This window comes from Colossoma macropomum, unplaced genomic scaffold (assembly GCF_904425465.1).
Source record: "Colossoma macropomum unplaced genomic scaffold, Colossoma_macropomum, whole genome shotgun sequence".
Classification (NCBI taxonomy): Eukaryota; Metazoa; Chordata; class Actinopteri; order Characiformes; family Serrasalmidae; genus Colossoma; species Colossoma macropomum.
Genome location: NW_023494791.1, coordinates 46277687 through 46296150, shown reverse-complemented (window position 1 = coordinate 46296150; position 18464 = coordinate 46277687). Strand labels below are relative to the sequence as shown.

At 39.9% G+C, this 18464-nt stretch overlaps 1 protein-coding gene across 1 annotated transcript; it reads right to left on the bottom strand.

Annotated features, from left to right (window-relative positions):
* Positions 1-3497: 3497 nt before the first annotated feature.
* Positions 3498-17994, bottom strand: golga5 (golgin A5). The gene is made up of 13 exons (XM_036575185.1): positions 17786-17994; positions 14064-14750; positions 11935-12135; positions 10978-11197; positions 10524-10647; positions 9241-9444; positions 8444-8614; positions 7253-7381; positions 6968-7066; positions 6557-6779; positions 5416-5521; positions 5117-5180; positions 3498-4080 (listed from the first exon to the last, which is right to left on the bottom strand). The coding sequence occupies exons 2-13, from the start codon at positions 14740-14742 to the stop codon at positions 3994-3996; spliced, it is 2307 nt and encodes a 768-aa protein (XP_036431078.1). The 5' UTR covers positions 14743-14750; positions 17786-17994; the 3' UTR covers positions 3498-3993.
* Positions 17995-18464: the final 470 nt, after the last annotated feature.

The window sequence follows — 18464 nt, the reverse complement described above, 5'->3', positions numbered from 1 at the left end:
ACCGGACTGCAGCGTCACAGGGGGACGTGGACGGGGCAAAGGATTATGGGACACCGGCGGATCGAAAGCCCAAGATAGTGTGCGGAGACCGAGATCGCCCACTGACTCCCTGAATGCTTTTAGCTAGACAAGGAGATTTTTGAACGAGTTAAAACTATTAATTTGTTAAAATTTACGACGGGTTTTATAAAATTATAAGTGTTTATTAGTAGAGAATAAGAAAGACAGAGAAAGAGAGAGAGAGAGAGAGAGACAGAGTTTTAAATGAAGTAAGTTAATTACCAAGAGAGAGAGAGACACACAGAAAGACAGACGGGTGGCTTGGGTGTGCTTGACTGAAGAAACATGACTGCCAAACGCCAGAGGGCGCCCGCGAGCGAGTCCTCAATGAATGGGGGTGGATGGAGCTAAAAACGAAAAATGTAAAATTTAAAAAGCCTTTTAACACTTGTCCAAAACCTTCCTTTAAAACTGGAAAGCAGAGGGATGTATTTCACTAAAAGACCCAAGAAAATTTACCTGTATGTTTCCTTTTTTCTACAGCAAGCAGGTTTTAATTACTGCTACTGAGTGCTGATTGGTTAGCATTACAGCTACTGAGTGTTTATTGGTTAGCATTACAGCTACCGAGTGCTGGTTGGTTAGCATTACTACTACTGAGTGCTGATTGGTTAGCATTACAGCTACCGAGTGCTGATTGGTTAGCATTACTACTACTGAATGCTTATGGGTTAGCATTACTGCTACTGAGTGTTTATTGGTTAGCATTACTGCTACTGAGTGTTTATTGGTTAGCATTGCAGCTACTGAGTGTTTATTAGTTAGCATTACAGCTACTGAGTGCTGATTGGTTAGCATTACTGCTACTGAATGCTTAATGTCAGCATTACTGCTACTGAGTGCTGATTGGTTAGCATTACTGCTACTGAATGCTTATTGGTTAGCATTACTGCTACTGAGTGTTTATTGGTTAGCATTACTGCTACTGAGTGTTTATTGGTTAGCATTGCAGCTACTGAGTGTTTATTAGTTAGCATTACAGCTACTGAGTGCTGATTGGTTAGCATTACTGCTACTGAATGCTTAAGGTCAGCATTACTACTACTGAGTGTTTATTGGTTAGCATTACTGCTACTGAATGCTTATTGGTTAGCATTACTACTATTGAGTGTTTATTGGTTAGCCTTACTGCTACTGAATGCTTATTGGTTAGCATTACTGCTACTGAGTGTTTATTGGTTAGCATTGCAGCTACTGAGTGCTTATTGGTTAGCATTACTGCGGCTGAGTACTGATTGTTTAGCATTACAGCTACTGAGTGCTAATTGGTTAGCATTACAGCTACTGAGTGCTAATTGGTTAGCATTACTACTACTGAGTGCTGATTGGTTAGCATTACAGCTACTGAGTGCTAATTGGTTAGCATTACTACTACTGAGTGCTGATTGGTAAGCATTACAGGTACTGAGTGCTAATTGGTTAGCATTACAGCTACTGATGTGCGCCCCCTTGTGGGAAAAATTCACACAGCTGAACGTGTGGATAAGAGTTCCAAGCCCTCTTGATATCTTACTAAAACAGGTGGCTTCCATCATCATAGCAAAGGCACTCTGGAATTCAGCTGTAGATGCCTGGAGGAAACCATGCAATCCTGCATTTTCATAGTTTTACAACTCATATGAGCCGTCAGGACACTGACACTGACTGGTGTGTTGCACTCTGGGAGGCCTGCAGCTCAGACAGTGGAGAATCCTAGAACTCTTACTGCAACACTGCATGATGACATTCAAACCTTCTTAAAGAAGCTTAAATGTTTTACTGTATTTGTGTCTTGATTTTAGACATAAGCAAGAGGAGACCAAGAGAAGATTTTGGTTCACTCACATAATTTCTTATTTCAGTATTTAAAAAAAAACGTAATTAAATATTTGGTTAAATATTTTTCTACGCAATACTGCCACCTAGTGGCGACAGCCCGCCAACGTTCGTCCGCCGATTGCTGTTACTGTGGAGAGGATCAGACAAAGTCTGTAAGAGTTTGAGCTCAGCTTTGCTTTTGTTTCTGGACAAAATACAGGATTAATATGTCCATTAATTTACATAATTAAAACACACGTTTGTTGCCTAAAGACAGTAATATTGTTGATGTCTATTATATTATGATATTAGCACTGCAGACATCAGCAATATTGCTGTCTGTAGGATACGACGGACCAGATTTGGCAAAATTTAAAATAAATAAAAATAAATAAATCTATATATTAATAAATAAAACCTTACATAAATTAATGTCTGCATTTACTTATGTCTATTTAATAATTTCTCCTTCTCATAAATTTTTGTATTTATTTTTCTGTTAATTATATCTTTCTTTATTAACGTTTTTTTCTTTTTCATTTATTTATTTCCATAACTATTCATTTCTATATTTACTTATGTCCCTATTTACTTATTTCTGTATTTCCTTATACATGTATGTCCTTATGCTAATAAAGGGGCTGTCAGTCAATGATGTCACAGCGTCTTAATATTCCTATTGGTTGATCGATATCAGATTCTGCAGATCGATTGTTCACGTCTTGCTCTATCAGCAGTAACTGAGGACAAGACAGTACAGTAACGGCTGTTTACAGACAGTCAGTGATCTGAGAGTCTCGGCTGATCTGGCTGAAAATGCAGGTATGGATTATTGACTCTTTCCTGTGGAGGCTGCGGGGACAGTTTGGTCCATTTAGCTGATCTGCTGATTCAGAGGTCGACCAGTAGTGTTCAGAGCTTTGGAGGAGGTGGCTCATCTGCTTTTTCTGTAAAATTCAGATCACGCAGACATTCGGACGCCCTTCTCACATTCTGCCTGTGGAGCCATCGAGAGTTATTTATCGGCAGGTTTGTCCGTCCGTGCAGCTCTTTATGGTGTGAAAGAACAATTTAATCAGCTCTTCTCCTCCTGGCTTGATTGCTAAGCCTGAACGTGAAAAACACGCCCCCTCATTATCATATGAGATCATAAAAAATACAGAAATAAATAAATGAATTAACGAAATACAGAATAAATAAATAAATTAATTAATCAATAAATAAAGTAAATGATTGTTAAAAATATAGATACGGAAAAAAATCTAAAAATGAGGCCTTAATAAAAATAATACCGAAATAAATTGAAAAATATATAACTGCAGAAAAAGGAAATATGTGTATAATTACAATCAATATAAGCACTATATACTTTATTTAGTTAGTTTTATTTATTGATTAATTTACTGGGCCATTTATTTTTGCCTCTATTCACTTATATGCATTTTTTTCGTCTCTTTGGCGCCCTCTAGCGCCTCTACAACGGATTGCAGGAATCTTTTGCTAACGTGGCCACTGTAATTAAACAGCCTTTTCATGCAGGGTAATAGAGTTTGCAAATTCATGTTTCTTTCAGAGAAACTTGTTTTTTTTTGTTGAGCACTATTCATGACGGACGAAAGGATGAAGCAAACAGGAAAGTCTGGGTTTTGTCACTGTGTTAATGTTTATTAAAATAAATCAGAACGGAGAAATAAGAAATGCGATGTATGGAACTGTAACAAAAATAGCCACCCATGATTAAAACCAAGTGAAATCATTCACCACAGACAGTCTTCATTAAATAAAACCCAAAAGTCTCTCACTTGATGTTTTGACGCTTCACTTTTTCCCCCACAGATCAGGAAAAAGGCAGACAGAGGGAAGGAGGAAAAATAAAATGGAATATTGAAGGAGAGGGGGAGAGACAGAGAGAGAGAGAGAGAGAGAGAGAGAGAGAGAGAAGAGAGAGAGAGAGAGAGAATCATAAAACTTCCCCACAGAACACCTGTGCAAATGGCCCGTACCAGTTCAGACAGATTGCACACATGAGCCACCGTCCAGCTGCTGACAGCTTGTATAGATTCATAGATTTCTTTTCCTTCTGTACATGTAGAGCATTCGATACATATTCAATATACATATTAAATTCATATTCTTCTATCTGCCTTCAGGATGCGATCCTTGTGGATGCATCTCCGGTGTGTACGTCAACAGAACGATCATAACCCAGAGGTGCAGCAGTGCCTACAAACACACAACATAGAAAAGCAATCACAGACACATTATTCCCATTTTCATTTTCACATATACTGGTTTACAGATACATTTACCAGAAAATAATCTATAAATATTTTCAAGTACACTTGCGTTCAAAAGTTTAGTTATAATTTTCCTTATTTTATATACAATAACAATTTATACATACAACTAGGTATATAAATATTGATGTTTTATTCAATTTTTCTAGAATTATATGATTAAAAATTTATTTAATGGCAAATAATTTACTGTAATTCTCTTTTTTGAGAGTTTGATGTAAACACTCAGCTGCAAAACCAGCCCATTCCGAATTTACCATTTCTGTGATGTCACAGAAAACAACATATATAAACAACATATATCCACCTACTCAGCCTACAGCAGTTTAGCCCCGCCCACTCGCACTGAGGTTATAAGTTATAAGGAGTGTTTTTGAATGAGGCACAGTGCAGGGCAGCCAATCAGAACAGAGCTCTTTGACATCTATCGGCCTTAAAGGCACAATAACAAAACAGCCTGTTCGATTCTAGGGGATGAAGAGAGGATGGAAAATGGTCAGGTAAAAATGATGAATTATGTTTTTTGGTGAATAAAACCACACAGGCATCATAAGTGGAACACAAGGAAAAAGGTAATCTATATACACACACACACACACACACACACACACACACACACACACACACACACACACACACACACACGTATGCATTCAAATGAACTTCATCAAGTTATCTGCCTTGAGATTTGATCTCCACTTTTGAAATATGAAGAATTCTAGATATTCAGTTTATTATAACTCATTTCTTAATGCTATACAGCTTTTCTCAGATTTTAGAGTATTCTACAGCTCTCTGGACGCATCTAACATTTCTTCATTTTCATTTACAGCTTTCTAGTGTCCTTCTGATTATTTGAAACATGTTAGGTTGTGCAGGCTTCACATAGAAACATTTCATATATTTATCTGCAACCAAAGTTGTTTTATATTACTGAAAACATTCATTTGAAGTCCACTCACCATATAAACGATTACAAAGACTCTGGCAGCGGGGTACCGTCTGAGAAAGATCCCTAACCGGATACTGGAGGCAAAGACAAACACATGATCCAAATAGATCAGCCAAATAATTTAAAATATAACATGGAAAAAAGCAGTGCGGTGATGTTCAGCTGAAGAAGCTGCCAAAACTCAGATCACTCAGTCAATAACATACTAAAAACTACATGTGGTTCCATGTGGTTACGTCCAGTAAGAAAATGATGAACTTCCTAAAATTTGTATGCATTTTTATGACATATGATGGTTAAAAGTCTCACCTGAAGCGATCTATGGTGCTGGCTGCTTTGCGCACTTTCCCGTACACTCCCGTCGCCGAGCTGTCCTGATCACTGAACAGAACCGGGGTGCTTCTCTGCCTCGCACCTTTTCACAATACGCCAGAATTAAAGAGTCAGTCAAAAACATCTCTAGTAGGGATTATTTTAATACACAGATATCCAAACTCGTAAACATTTCATTCACTTAATCAGGTATTCAAATAAGGCTTGCGCAATCTGGGACAATAAATAAATAAATAAATAAATAAAAAGCAAGAAATTATGTTTTAACTCCTAATTTTTTGGGGGCATTTTTCCTCAATTTTCTCCCCACTTCAGACGTATCCAATTACACCCAGTTAGGACTAGTTAGGACTCCCCCAGTCACAAGATACCACCAGCGCTCGGAGGGTGAAGGCTAACACAGGCTTCCTCCGAGACCTGTGAAACGCCACCACATGTATTCGAACTGCCGCTAACGCAATGTCATTGCACCACCGAATGCGCTTGGAGGAGAGCGCCAACTGACAGTTAACAGATCTGTTATGTCAGCTCGTTGAGTGATGGAGGGAGACAGTGGGGGCATCCTCCCCACTCAGAGAGAGAGAGAGCAATGGTGCTCTCCTGGACTCCCGGCAGCAGACTGGACTCTCTATCTCCTGATGACAGGGCCTATACTTAGACAGTTGTGCAACTCGGGAGCAAGTTCTAATTTTTAAAGATGATTTTGACTGGAGGTATGTCTAACACTGCAGAACGGCCAAGCAGCTCACATCATTTATCAACATTATTTATCAAAGCTGTGTAAAAAACAGCAAAGATTTGACTGCCTTTAATGATGTACAAATGTAATGATGTACTCTCACTCTACATCTATTTTGTGCAGATTTGACCACAAATGATGAATCAGCTTCAGTTCGTAAAATCAAGCGCCTGCATACCAGCCCCTCATTTACATATCATTTACATATAATTCATAATTCATGCAGATGTCTCATAGAGACCCAATAAAACTACAGCATTCACTAAAACGTGAGCCAAGGGCTGAGAGTTTAAAATCGAGTAGTGAACACACTGCTCCCCCTACTGACCAAACCTTTCCTAATATAACTCATTTAAACACTTAATTATTGCAGCGTACCTGGTCCCTCCATAGCAGCCATGTTGATGTGCGGGCCACTGTTCTGGCCTCCCTGGACGCTCTTGAGCTGTTGTTCCAGTCGTTCGAGCTGGAAGATGAGCGAGCTTTTCTCAGTGCCCAGAGCCTCCAGCATCGTCTGCTTCTGAATCAGCGTCTCTGTCAGCTGGTGCAGGCGCCCCTCCAGCTCCGCCTGGCTGCTGTTGCTCAGAGCCTTATTGGTCAGCTAGAGAGAGAGAGAACAGATTTAGTTTAGCCATGCAATGAAACCTTCTCCCTTCATTAGGAGTGCCCTTCACAGTTGTGAGTGTAACTTCAGAATGACACTCTGTAATGGCATGTTAGTGGAGAGGAACCGCTTTGGGAAAGGCTGTCTGTGTGTGCACGCATGTATATAAGAGAGATAAGCGTCACCTGGTTCCTGAGCTTCTGGATCTCGTCCTCTCTGTCCTTGATGCGACTCTGCAGTGTGCTTTTAGTACGATGGTGTTCCTCCTCCACATACTGCAGCTCCTGTTACACACAGGTAGATCTCTTCATACTACCTCACATACATTTATAACATTTGCAAAATGAAACATTCAATTAACAAGAAACAAATAAATTTGTGTAAATAATCTCATGGTCACACATTTTCTTTTCTCCTTCATCCTCCTAGCTCTTTACAGTTACTGTCTCTCAAACTCACACTCTCCATACCTGCTTGCAGCGTTCCAGTTCTGCCTGCACCTCTTGTTTGGCTCTGCTCTGTTGAGCAAGTTGTTCCTGCACCTCCTGCTGCTGCTCCCTCCAACTTTCAGCCTCCACCATAGCCTGGCTCTCCAGCTCCTGTAACACAGAGCCCAATAAGTCAGTGCCCTAGGTTCCAGAAAAGCACCAGGCCTGAAAGCACCAAGCCCAAAAGAACCAGGACAGAAGGCAGCAGGCCCAAAAGAACCAGGCCAGAAAGGCAGAAGGCCCGAAAGAACCAGGCCAGAAAGGAAGAAGGCCTGAAAGGACCAGGACAGAAGGCACAAGGCCCAAAAGAACCAGGTCAGAAAAACAGAAGGCCTGAAAGAACCAGGCCAAAAGGCAGAAGGCCAAAAAGAACCAGGTCAGACAGGCAGAAGGCCCAAAAGGACCAGGACAGAAGGCAGAAGGCCCAAAAGAACCAGGTCAGAAAAGCAGAAGGCCTAAAGGAACCAGGCCAGAACGCAGAAGGCCCAAAAGAACCAGGACAGAAAGCTGGAAGGCCCGAAAGAACCAGGACAGAAAGCAGTAAGGCCCGAAAGAACCAGGACAGAAAGCTGGCCTGAAAGAACCAGGCCTGGCTCATCAGACACTGACTGTAAATCTCTATTCTCACAATGATTTTATTTGATTATATTTCTTTTATAAATAATTCTTGAAATCATGAAATCCCAAACACTGCAACATTTCAATTTATTTTGATATAATTTTGTTTTATGTTACACTGAATACACAAATGTGAAAAACTATTTACACAGTGATGAAGTGGACATATAAGGAAGGTAATACACCAAGTTTTTATATATGAAAATGGCCTGAGAATTTAATTTTATAGGCGGTTTGTCTAGCGGACTAAAATAATCATAATTACCTAATTTTTACCACAAAGTTGTTTATAACAGTCCAAAACAGACATAGTCGAATCATCACATCAGGCTGATGCATCATGAGCAATAATATATTTCATGCCCTTATGCAAATATGCGTTTTGCATTCTGAACTGGAAATAGTAACATGCTTATGTGTTTGTGTGCACATCCATAAAATCCAACACGTATTTTACTATCACTATATTCAACAAACTGAGACTTTTATGCATCCGCTCTTTTTATCCCCTCTGTTTTGTGTGATGTGGATGTCTGAGTTTGAAAGTATATCCACCTGTATCTCTAAACGCAAGGTCTGTATCTGAGCCTGTAATTTCTGGATCTCCTCTTTCTGGAGCTCCTTCTCGTGCCGTAACTCCTCCAGTTCCACTCCTGCTGCTCCTCCTCCGTCCAGCACCTCCAAGCCTGAGCTTTCCTTGAGACTGCTGATCAGCTTCTCCTTGGACTGGCAAAAATTAAATAAAATAAAATAAAAAACGTATAGACTTTAATGAATATTTAAAAAGAAGTATTTACACCACAAAGAATAAAATCAACTTCACACAATTTCCTTCTTGCTGCAAACACGGTCATTTTAGAAAAGACCAAAGTTTTCTTCTTTATTTTTACTTATAGAAATCTACAGAACCGAAAAGGCTGTAGGTGACCCAGACTTCCATTATGTGTTAGCTACATTAGCCTTGTAGCTTCAGTGCAAAACTAGAAGAGCAAATTTCAGATGCCAAACCTGTATTAGCTGATAACCTGTCTTTGTGGTAATGGGGAGGTGGTGCAAACCAGTGAACTCAGTGAACTATTCCTCTAAACAAATGTAATTTTTGTGTTTTGCAATTTCTAATTTTCATTTAAACAACATTTAGTCAGGTGTATTTTAAGTTCAGGTGCTAAAATGGCTGATCAGCACCAGGCCCAAAGAACCAGGCACCTCAGAATATAGGCAAGCACATCTAAACATTTCCTGCTGGATGAGCAGCGTTTGATTAATTTTAATGATACGTGGTTTAGGGAAGTTCGCGGCTGAAAGTATGAGTGTACAGACGGGTATGAGGTGTACTGGCAGAGAGCCGAGACCTGCAGGATGCGAGAGGCTTTGTTTTTGTAGTCCTGCAGCTCCTGTTTGGCGTAGTCTGCAGCAGCCCGAGCACTTTTGGCCTGCTGCTGGAGCTCCTCCATTCTCTGCTTCTCCTCCGTCACTCTGCGCTCTGTACTCTTCAGCGACTCTGCTAATGTCTGCCGCTCCGCCTCCATCTTCGCCAGCCGCGCTGCAAACTCGCTCTGACAGAAGCACAAAAACAGGGGTTGAGGCTTCTGTTGCTCATGAGAAACCTGACCAAGCCGCAAGACTTAAACCATTATCCACATTCTCAAAGCATCCCTATATAAATGTGTCAAAACTAAACAAATCTAATTTACAAAATTCCCCCTCGTTACCCCAAATGTAGTAGATCAGCCAAGACATGTTCAAACTTCGCTTCTTTAGTTTCGCTCTGGAGATACGAGTCTAATGTAGGTAACAAGTAACGAGCTACTTATTTCCCACGAATCATTACGCACCTGCCTTAAACTGTGTGGACTTGTTAGGTATTTACAGATAAACTACACTCTTAAAAAGATGGAGCTTCGAGGGTTCTTAGAAAAGAAAATGGTTCTACATAGAACCATGAACACTCAAAGAACCCTTGGCATGATTAAAGGGTTCTTTGCATCGTGAAAGGGTTCTTCGGATGGAAAATGTGCATGAATGTGCTATAGACGGTTCTATATTGAACCTTTCTGAAAAGGGTTCTACACAGCACCCAGAAGCGTTCTTCTACTGCTACAAGCCTGACATCGTAACAAGAGAAGAAACCTTTCACGTGCTATATAGAACCATTTTCAAAAGGGTTCTATATAAGCTTGACATCGAAACAATAAAAGAACCTTTTTGCATGCTATATAGAACCATTGTCTACCATCTAGAGCACGTTTTCAATCAGTCTGAAGAACCCTGTATCAATGCGAAGAACCCTTTAATCATGCAAAGTGTTCTGAGTGTTCATGGTTCTATACAGAACCATTTTCTTTACTAAAAAACTAAAAACTGACTGGAAATCTACCGGCACTGACAAAATTCAGGATGGTAAGGTGGATTTAGCAGTAAAGAAAAAACAACCTAGAGGACAACAAGCATGTCTTGGCTGACTGGCAACACTTAAGGTAAGGGAAAAATGTGAAAACTGATTTTTTTGATTAAATATTAAACTTCCTTGAAAAACAGAACTGACCATAATCACTGTACATGGACCTGAATTCTATCTCTAGGTGTTTCCTCATCTCTGTGCACTTCTGCTCTCTGTATCTGTCCGAGTATTCACCTGCATCTGTCTGTAGCTGTCTTGTTCTCTCTTGAGGGCCACATCAGCCTCTCTAAGCCGGTCCTGTAGCGTCTGCAGAGCCTGAGAGTGCAGGCTGTTGCCCTCGCTGTGATCCTGCAGGATCCTAATGGCCGCAAACAGAAGAGTACCCATTTACAGACACAAACACAAGACAGATAAAAGAAATAAAGCAGCCTGAAAAATAAGAGGCACACTAAATAAACTAAACACATCAGAAACTATTTGGCGCCCCCTTGTGGACAATTTTCAGCCTGCTAAACTTGAGTGAGTGAGTTACAAACTAGTTCCATGATTTCATTAAATGTGAAAGTTAATTAAATAAGTAGCTGGAAAACTGCAATAAGTATTATGGACTTAAGGTAAGACTTTGTTAGATTGCGTTATCAAAAACAACGACACTAGATTCAAACAATTCTTTCCTGCCAGGACCTACCTACTCCTCTCATTCTGGGCCTCTTCCAGAGCACAGCTCCGCGCCTTCAGTAACTGATCTGCCTCGTCCAGTCTGACTTTCAGGATGGCCAGCTGAGCGTCCTTTGCTGACAGGGCCTCTGTGAGGTCATCAACCTGTGCCCGCAGCTCCCTGACGGTGCGATCAGTGCGGGACTGGTCCGTGTTCCATTTTTCAGCACGAGTCCGAGCCTGGTTCAACTCTGCAGGGACGAGAGCAAAGGAAAACGATAGTGCAAGAACTGGACAAACAGACCTGAAGTCTGGCTCATATCTAAAGCTCAACTGTGTAAGTTTTGGGGATTTGGAGACCTCTCTGGTGGAAAGGTGTAATTGCATGCAACGTGAGGAAGAACGTGGGTTGTGATTTGGAGTCCTTTCCCTTTTAAAAACTGTTGAAAAGTACAGTTTGGCTGTCAAAATAAAAATTGTAAACTGTAATATCAACATCAACTTGCCCAGGGATTGTAGATGAAAATTTGTCATTTGGCTAAATGTGGCATATTTACATCATGAATTATTGTGCATCGTCCCTGTTAAATAAACAAGTAAAGAATATTTGTGAAAAAATGAAAAATTGAAAAAGTAAAAAAATAATAATAAAAAAATGTAATTAATTAAGGTTTAAGAAGTGCATATTAGAATCTAGAAAACAGCAAGTATGAACAGTTAGTTTGATGCTTATGCTGATTCAGGAGACATTATACTGCCTTTGAAATTCGGCCTACTACAAAGCAAAGGAAAAAAATATTTTTTACAAATAAAGATATAATTAATTAAGGCTAAATTCATTTTATTTCTAATTTTATCTTTAATTAAATAATGTACCATCTCCATCTGTTCAGAATAAGCTTCTGAATCAGCGCTGCTGTTTAGCATTTAGTTTCCTAAATGGAATAAACTGCAATTACTGTTTTGTTATATATTTAAGTTCTCTTACCCTCCTGTGTGTCCTTTGCTCTCTGGATAAGGGAGGCCATCTCCTGGTTGAGTGAGGACACTTCGTTGCGCAGGAGTTGGTTCTCCAGACGTAGGCTGGACATCACTTGCCCAACCTGCTCCTCCGGGGCTGCAGAGTCTACTGTGGCAGGGGGGTCCAGAGGGGCAGCAACCCCAGAGTCAGAGCTCTCTGGAGTATCTCCTGCAGAGAGAAAAGAAAGGGGAAAAGCAGGGGGAGTGCATTAAAACTACAAAGGCATGGACTCTTAACGTAACAACAGAGCATTCACAGTAGTAAATTAAGAATCACACCACTTCAATATGCTTATAATGCATCAGCAGAATGTAAAGACAAGTCAAATCATATCAAGTCATACATAAGCAAAATGTAAAACTGTACCAAAACCTTCTGGAGAGAGACTGAAGTGTTAGTTCAGTGATAAAAGTGTATCAAACAGCATCAGAAAATACATAAGAATGTACGTTAGAGATTAGTTATAAACTACACTATACACAGTGGCCAGCGTATTATTTTATTATTTACTTATTGATATTATGTGAATGAAGCCCATTGTTAGACTAATAACATACCATAATGAATATTTGTCTTGTCACTGTTGCTTAATTTCCAATTATGAACAGTGAGATAATGAGGTGAAGAACACGGGGTTACCCCACACAGGGGAGAACTGCCAATATGTATTTTATTATTATATTATTATTAAAATGCCTGTTTCGAATGTTGTTTGTCTACTTCACAAATCCAAGCAGTGCTGAAAAAAAGAAAGATTTTGATAGTTGATTATTCATCCGAATTAACTGGCTAATAATCGATCAATCAGCTTAAATGTGGCCTGTAAAAGTGAACAAAAGCTACAACAATAAAATGTTTGGCAATGTCCTTACAAACTCAGTTCTGCTCACCAAGAGCTAAATTACCAGAATGTGACATGTGGCACATTGTTTATGCCCATAATTTTGTGCTACAGTAAGTAATCAGCAGTAACTAAAAATGAGTGATATGATAAGAAGTGTGTAGATTAATGTCACAGCATTACAGGCTAACTAACATTCTAACATGCTGGTTCATTTGCAGAGCCAAGTGTGAACAGGTTTCCAGGAGGAGCGAACAGAATTTTTTTGATGTAAAAACTACTTTTATTCTTCTCTTTAAGGAAAATGCTCCAGAGTTTACCAGTTTATGAGGAGCCTGGCCACTTCCTATTTCCCCCATTATATCAAAAGCAGGACTGCTAAACAGCAGAGGGCGCCCATGAGCGAGTCCTCAATGAATGGGAGTAAATGGAGCTCAACGTCTAAAAACGAAAAGTTAAAATAGTTTCTAATCTTTCGCCCAGAACTTTCCTTTAATTTTAGAAAGTAGAAGGATGTATTTCACTGAAAAAGCAAAGAAAATTACCTGTATGTTTCCTTTTTGCTACAGTAAACGGTTTTTGGGCAGCAGGACGCTAACATTACTGCTACTGAGTGCTGATTGGTTGGCGAGCAGAGCAGCTCAGTGGCTGTTCGCGCTCACAGACATCATGGACCTACATGAGGCGCCGTTTTAAATGTTTTATGCTGTTCTGTGTTCAGGAAATGAATGTATTCTTTTACATTAAAAATATTTAAGCATTTATAAACTATGATTTTATTCAAATGCTCCATCTTAACTCATTAATTTTGGAGTTGCTCGGGAGCGCCCTCTAGCATCTGAGAAACCCGGGAGACATTGCAGAGTGGTAATTCTCCTCTCTACAAGTTCTCAGAGTTTACTTCTCTTTTAACTTTCAGACATAACTCTTTCTTTTTCTCACAGAGGTGCAATAGTACAAGTGAAATGCTGCCCTCTTTAGGTTAAGCCTGAAAGTAATGTCACACAAAATATTTACAAAATATGTAAATGTAAAGATTATATTTTAATGTTGACTTGGCTGTTTCGCAATCTTGTTTTGCTTCACCTAAAAAGGATCAGTGAGAAATAAGCAGTGTGATCTTCCCTGGATAAAACTGCAACATTTCTCCTGGAGGAATAATTTGCAGGCAAAAGAAATTAAATTTTAAAAATGTCTTTTCTTGAAAATCAACCCAGTGACAACCACGTTTGTGTATTCGGTCTCATTTTGGTACCTTGGCTGAAGTCTCGAGCGGAGCCATCCTCGGTCTTGGCGCTGTGTGTGCTGGCGCTGAGCGAGCTGAGGCTGGAGTTTCGAGACAGACCCCGCATGGAGGGAGGGGTGGCCGGGGCCGAGGGAGTCGACTGCGGAGCTGCAGCTACCGATCCAGACGTTACCTGGCCCTGAGCCAGACCTTCAGCCAGACCCACCGCTTTGGACGCTCCGTCTCTCCTGACCTCCCTCCTTTCGCTCTGTGGTGGATCTGAGCTGTTCAGGAAGTCAAACAGGAGATCATCGTCCACCTCTGGCTTCTTGGGCCTGACGAAGCCGGAGGAGGCTCGAACGGCTCCGCTGCCACTGCCGGTGGGGGCGGAGCCCAGATGAGTCACGTTGGACACGTTGGCTGTTCCAGCCAGCACGGTGGCTTTGGATTTCTTAATGTTCCCTGCTGCTGCAGAGATGAAGCCAGGTGTCTCCTGGCTGGAGGATGAACCAGTGTATCCATGTGGGGGTTCATAAGAAGCTGCATAGGCTGCTGAACTCTGCTGAGATGAGTCGACTAGATCCGCCGGGTTGTAGGACGACAGAGAGGATTTTTGGGTTGAATGTTTAGTCAGAGCCGTGGCTGCTCCTTGGTCCACTTTATTCAAGAAGTCCTCCGCTCGGCCAGCCAAATCAGCAAACCAAGACATCCTGAGGGCTGCAAAATAAAAACAATAATGATAATAATAATAATAATAATGATAATCTTTATTTATATGGCACTTTCATGCCAATGGCTCAAAGTGCTTTACAGACAGGTGAAAAAGCTTAACTGTAATACAAGAAATTGTATAATATAAGGAGTTAAAGACACACGTTTTTAAATGTTTCTTAAAAGTGAGCTCTGAGCTTGACTGTCTAATAAAAGGTGGAATTGAATTCCATGGTTTAGAAACATAATAACTGAACGAGTCTCTCCATGTTTTCTTTACTTTACAGAAGGTGTTTGCAGAAGATCAGTATCTGCAGATCTAAGATCACGTGCCGGAACACAAACAGACAGACACTCTGTGATGTGAGCGGTGCTTTAAGGCCATTTAGAGCCTTAAAAACTAGTAACAGAACTTTAAAACCTATCATGAATGATACAGGCAGCCAGTGTAGTTCTTTTAAAACGGGAGTGATATGATCTGCTTTATTTTTGTTATTGTTGTTTATTACTACAAATCAGATTGATGTGATTGCTTATAAATATCATATCTGTAAAGTTTTTTTCAACAATGTATTTATTAATAATCATTTTGACCTACTATCTAAGCTGCCAAGGCATCGCATCTTAAGTACTACTTAGCTACATACTTAAAAAGGTGGTTCTTCAAGGGTTCTTTAGTAAAGACAATATTTCTATTTAGAACTATGAGTTCTATATAGAACCATTTCAGGCTTAAATGGCTCTCTGCATGGTGAAATGGTTTTTCAGATTGATGAAGAATGGGTTGTATATGGTTCTATGTATAGAACCATTTTGAAAATGGTTCCACATAACATAACAAATGTTAGAATGTCAAGCTTGTAACAACAGCAGTACTCCTTTTTGTGTTACATAGAACCATACACAACACATTCTCCATCAATCTGAAGATGCAAAGAACCCTACAAGCATGAAACAGAACCACTGTCTTTAGTAGAGAACCCTTGAAGAACCATGTGTCTGGACTAATTACTGAGGGTTTTTCAAAAAATGGTTCTAAATAGAACCATTTCATGCTTAAATGGCTCTCTGCATGGTGAAACGGTTCTTCAGATTGATGAAGAATGGGTTGTACATGGTTCTATGTAACACCAAAAATGTTAGAATGTCAAGCTTGTAACAACAGCAGAACTCTTTTTGGTGACATATAGAACCATATAGAACACATTCTCCATCAATCTGAAGAACTACTTCTCCATGCAAAGAGCTATTTAAGCATGAAACAGAACCACTGTCTTTAATAAAGAACCTTTGAAGAACCAAGTGTGTGGACTAATCACTGAGGGTTCACAAGCTTGTCACAACTATGTTATATCTGAAAAGGTTTTTTCAATAATATATTTATTAATAATATTTAAAAAATCATTTTGACCTACAAACTAAGCTGCCAAGGCATTTCATCTTAAGCACAACTTAGCTACATACTAAGTAGTACTTAAGATGGTTCTTCAAGGGTTCTTTAGTAAAGACAATAATACTGTTACCTGTGTTAGAACCATTAGCTCTACATAGAACCATTTCAGGCTTAAACAGCTCTGCATGGTGAAATGGTTCTTCAGATTGATGAAGAATGGGTTGTACATGGTTCTATGTATAGAACCATTTTGAAAATGGTTCCACATAACACCAAAAGTGTTAACGTTAGAATGTCAAGCTTGTAAGAACAGCAGAACTTTTTTCATGTTACCTAGAAACATGTACAATACATTCTCCACCAACCTGAAGAACTATTTCTCCATTCAAAGAACCATTTAAGCATGAAACAGAACCACTGTCTTTAGTAAAGAACCCTTGAAGAACCACATGTGTGGACTAATTACTGAGGGTTTACAAGCTTGTCATAACTATGTCATATCTGAGAAGGTTTTTTCAACAATGTATTTATTAAAAATCACCCTGACCTACTAACTAAGCTGCCAAGGCATCTCATTTTATAAGTACTACTTAGCTACATACTTAAAAAGGTGGTTCTTCAAGGGTTCTTTAGTAAAGACAATAATTCCATTTAGAACATTCTATATGGAATGGTGAAATGGTTCTTCAGATTGATGAAGAATGGGTTGTACATGGTTCTATACAGAACCATTTTGAAAATACCAAAAATGTTAGAATGTCAAGCTTGTAACAATAGCAGAACTCTTTTTCGTGTTACCTAGAACCATATACAACACAGTCTTCATAAATCTGAAGAAACATTTCACCATGCAGAGAGCCATTTAAGCATGAAACAGAACCACTGTCTTTAGTAAAGAACCCTTGAAGAACCAAGTGTGTGGACTAATTACTGAGGGTTCACAAGCTTGTCTGAGAAGGTTTTTCAAAAAATGGTTCTAAATAGAACCACTTCATGCTTAAACAGCTCCTGCATGGTGAAACGGTTCTTCAGATTGATGAAGAATGGGTTGTATATGGTTCTATGTATAGAACCATTTTGAAAATGGTTCCACATAACACCAAAAGTGTTAACGTTAGAATGTCAAGCTTGTAACAACAGCAGAACTCGTTTTTCATGTTACCTAGAACCATGTACAATACATTCTCCACCAATCTGAAGAACTATTTCTCCATTCAAAGAACCATTTAAGCATGAAACAGAACCACTGTCTTTACAAAAGAACCTTTGAAGAACCAAGTGTGTGGACTAATTACTGAGGGTTCCCAAACTTGTCTGAGGTTTTTTCAACGATATATTTATTAAAAATCAGGCAACCAAAAAACAGATCAATACACCTAATAAGTAACCAGCTAACTGGCATCAATATTCCCTAATTAATATATATTTTACAATGAATTTTCTTATGACAGCGAGTTCAACGAAAACGACGAGCTTTTTAGCATTAATACTTGTAGCTGATGGAAAAAATAGGTATATAAATCTGGCTGACAGGGCAGAAAGGCAGTTAGCTGGCTTGGCTACCTTAGCTTTAGCTTAGCTTTAGCTTAGCTTAGCTTTAGCTTAGCTTCCTCCACTGCTGAGGATGTAAACATTATTAGCTCCGTACCTGACGTGTCTTATTTTCACTGAAGAGCGGAATAAAAATCTCTCGAAGGCATTTTTCTTTACTGAATCGGGATCCAGTCACGCTCACTGTCAGCCTGGGAGCTCCGTCAGCACAGCCAGCGCTGATGTTTTCATTCCTTTCCTATCAGCATCAGCTGAAATCCGGCTCTACGTGGCCCGGAGATTCGTTAAAGGGCCGGAGCTCAGCGCTACTGCCCGCTACTGCCCCCTACCGCCGCCCAGTCACCCCTACAGAGAGGGCAAACCTGCCTCAGAGAGGAGGAAGAGCATGATTTACACTATATTGCCAAAGGTATTCACTCACCCATCCAAATCATTGAATTCAGGTGTTCCAATCACTTCCATGGCCACAGGTGTATAAACCCGAGCACCTAGGCCTGCAGACTGCTTCTACAAACATTAGTGAAAGAATGGGTCGCTCTCAGGGGTCAGTGAATTCCAGCGTGGTACCGTGACAGGATGCCACCTGTGAAACAAATCCAGTCGTGAAATTTCCTCACTACTAAATATTCCACAGTCAACTGTCAGTGGTGTTATAACAAAGTGGAAGCGAAGTGAAGTCCTTTACACACAGATGGAAATCCCTTGAAAGCCCAATGCCAAAGTAATGACTTATTTTCACCTTGACCGAATATCACAACTAATGACCTTGTATCTCA

Excerpts from the sequence above, each read along its gene's own strand:
- golga5 (XM_036575185.1), bottom strand. The coding sequence starts at position 14,742 with ATGTCTTGGTTTGCTGATTTGGCTGGCCGAGCGGAGGACTTCTTGAAT. Across the intron at positions 9,445-10,523 it reads ACAGCTACAGACAGATGCAG|AGCGAGTTTGCAGCGCGGCT; the intron begins GTGAATACTCGG and ends TGCTTCTGTCAG. Across the intron at positions 6,780-6,967 it reads TCCAGAAGCTCAGGAACCAG|CTGACCAATAAGGCTCTGAG; the intron begins GTGACGCTTATC and ends CTCTCTCTCTAG.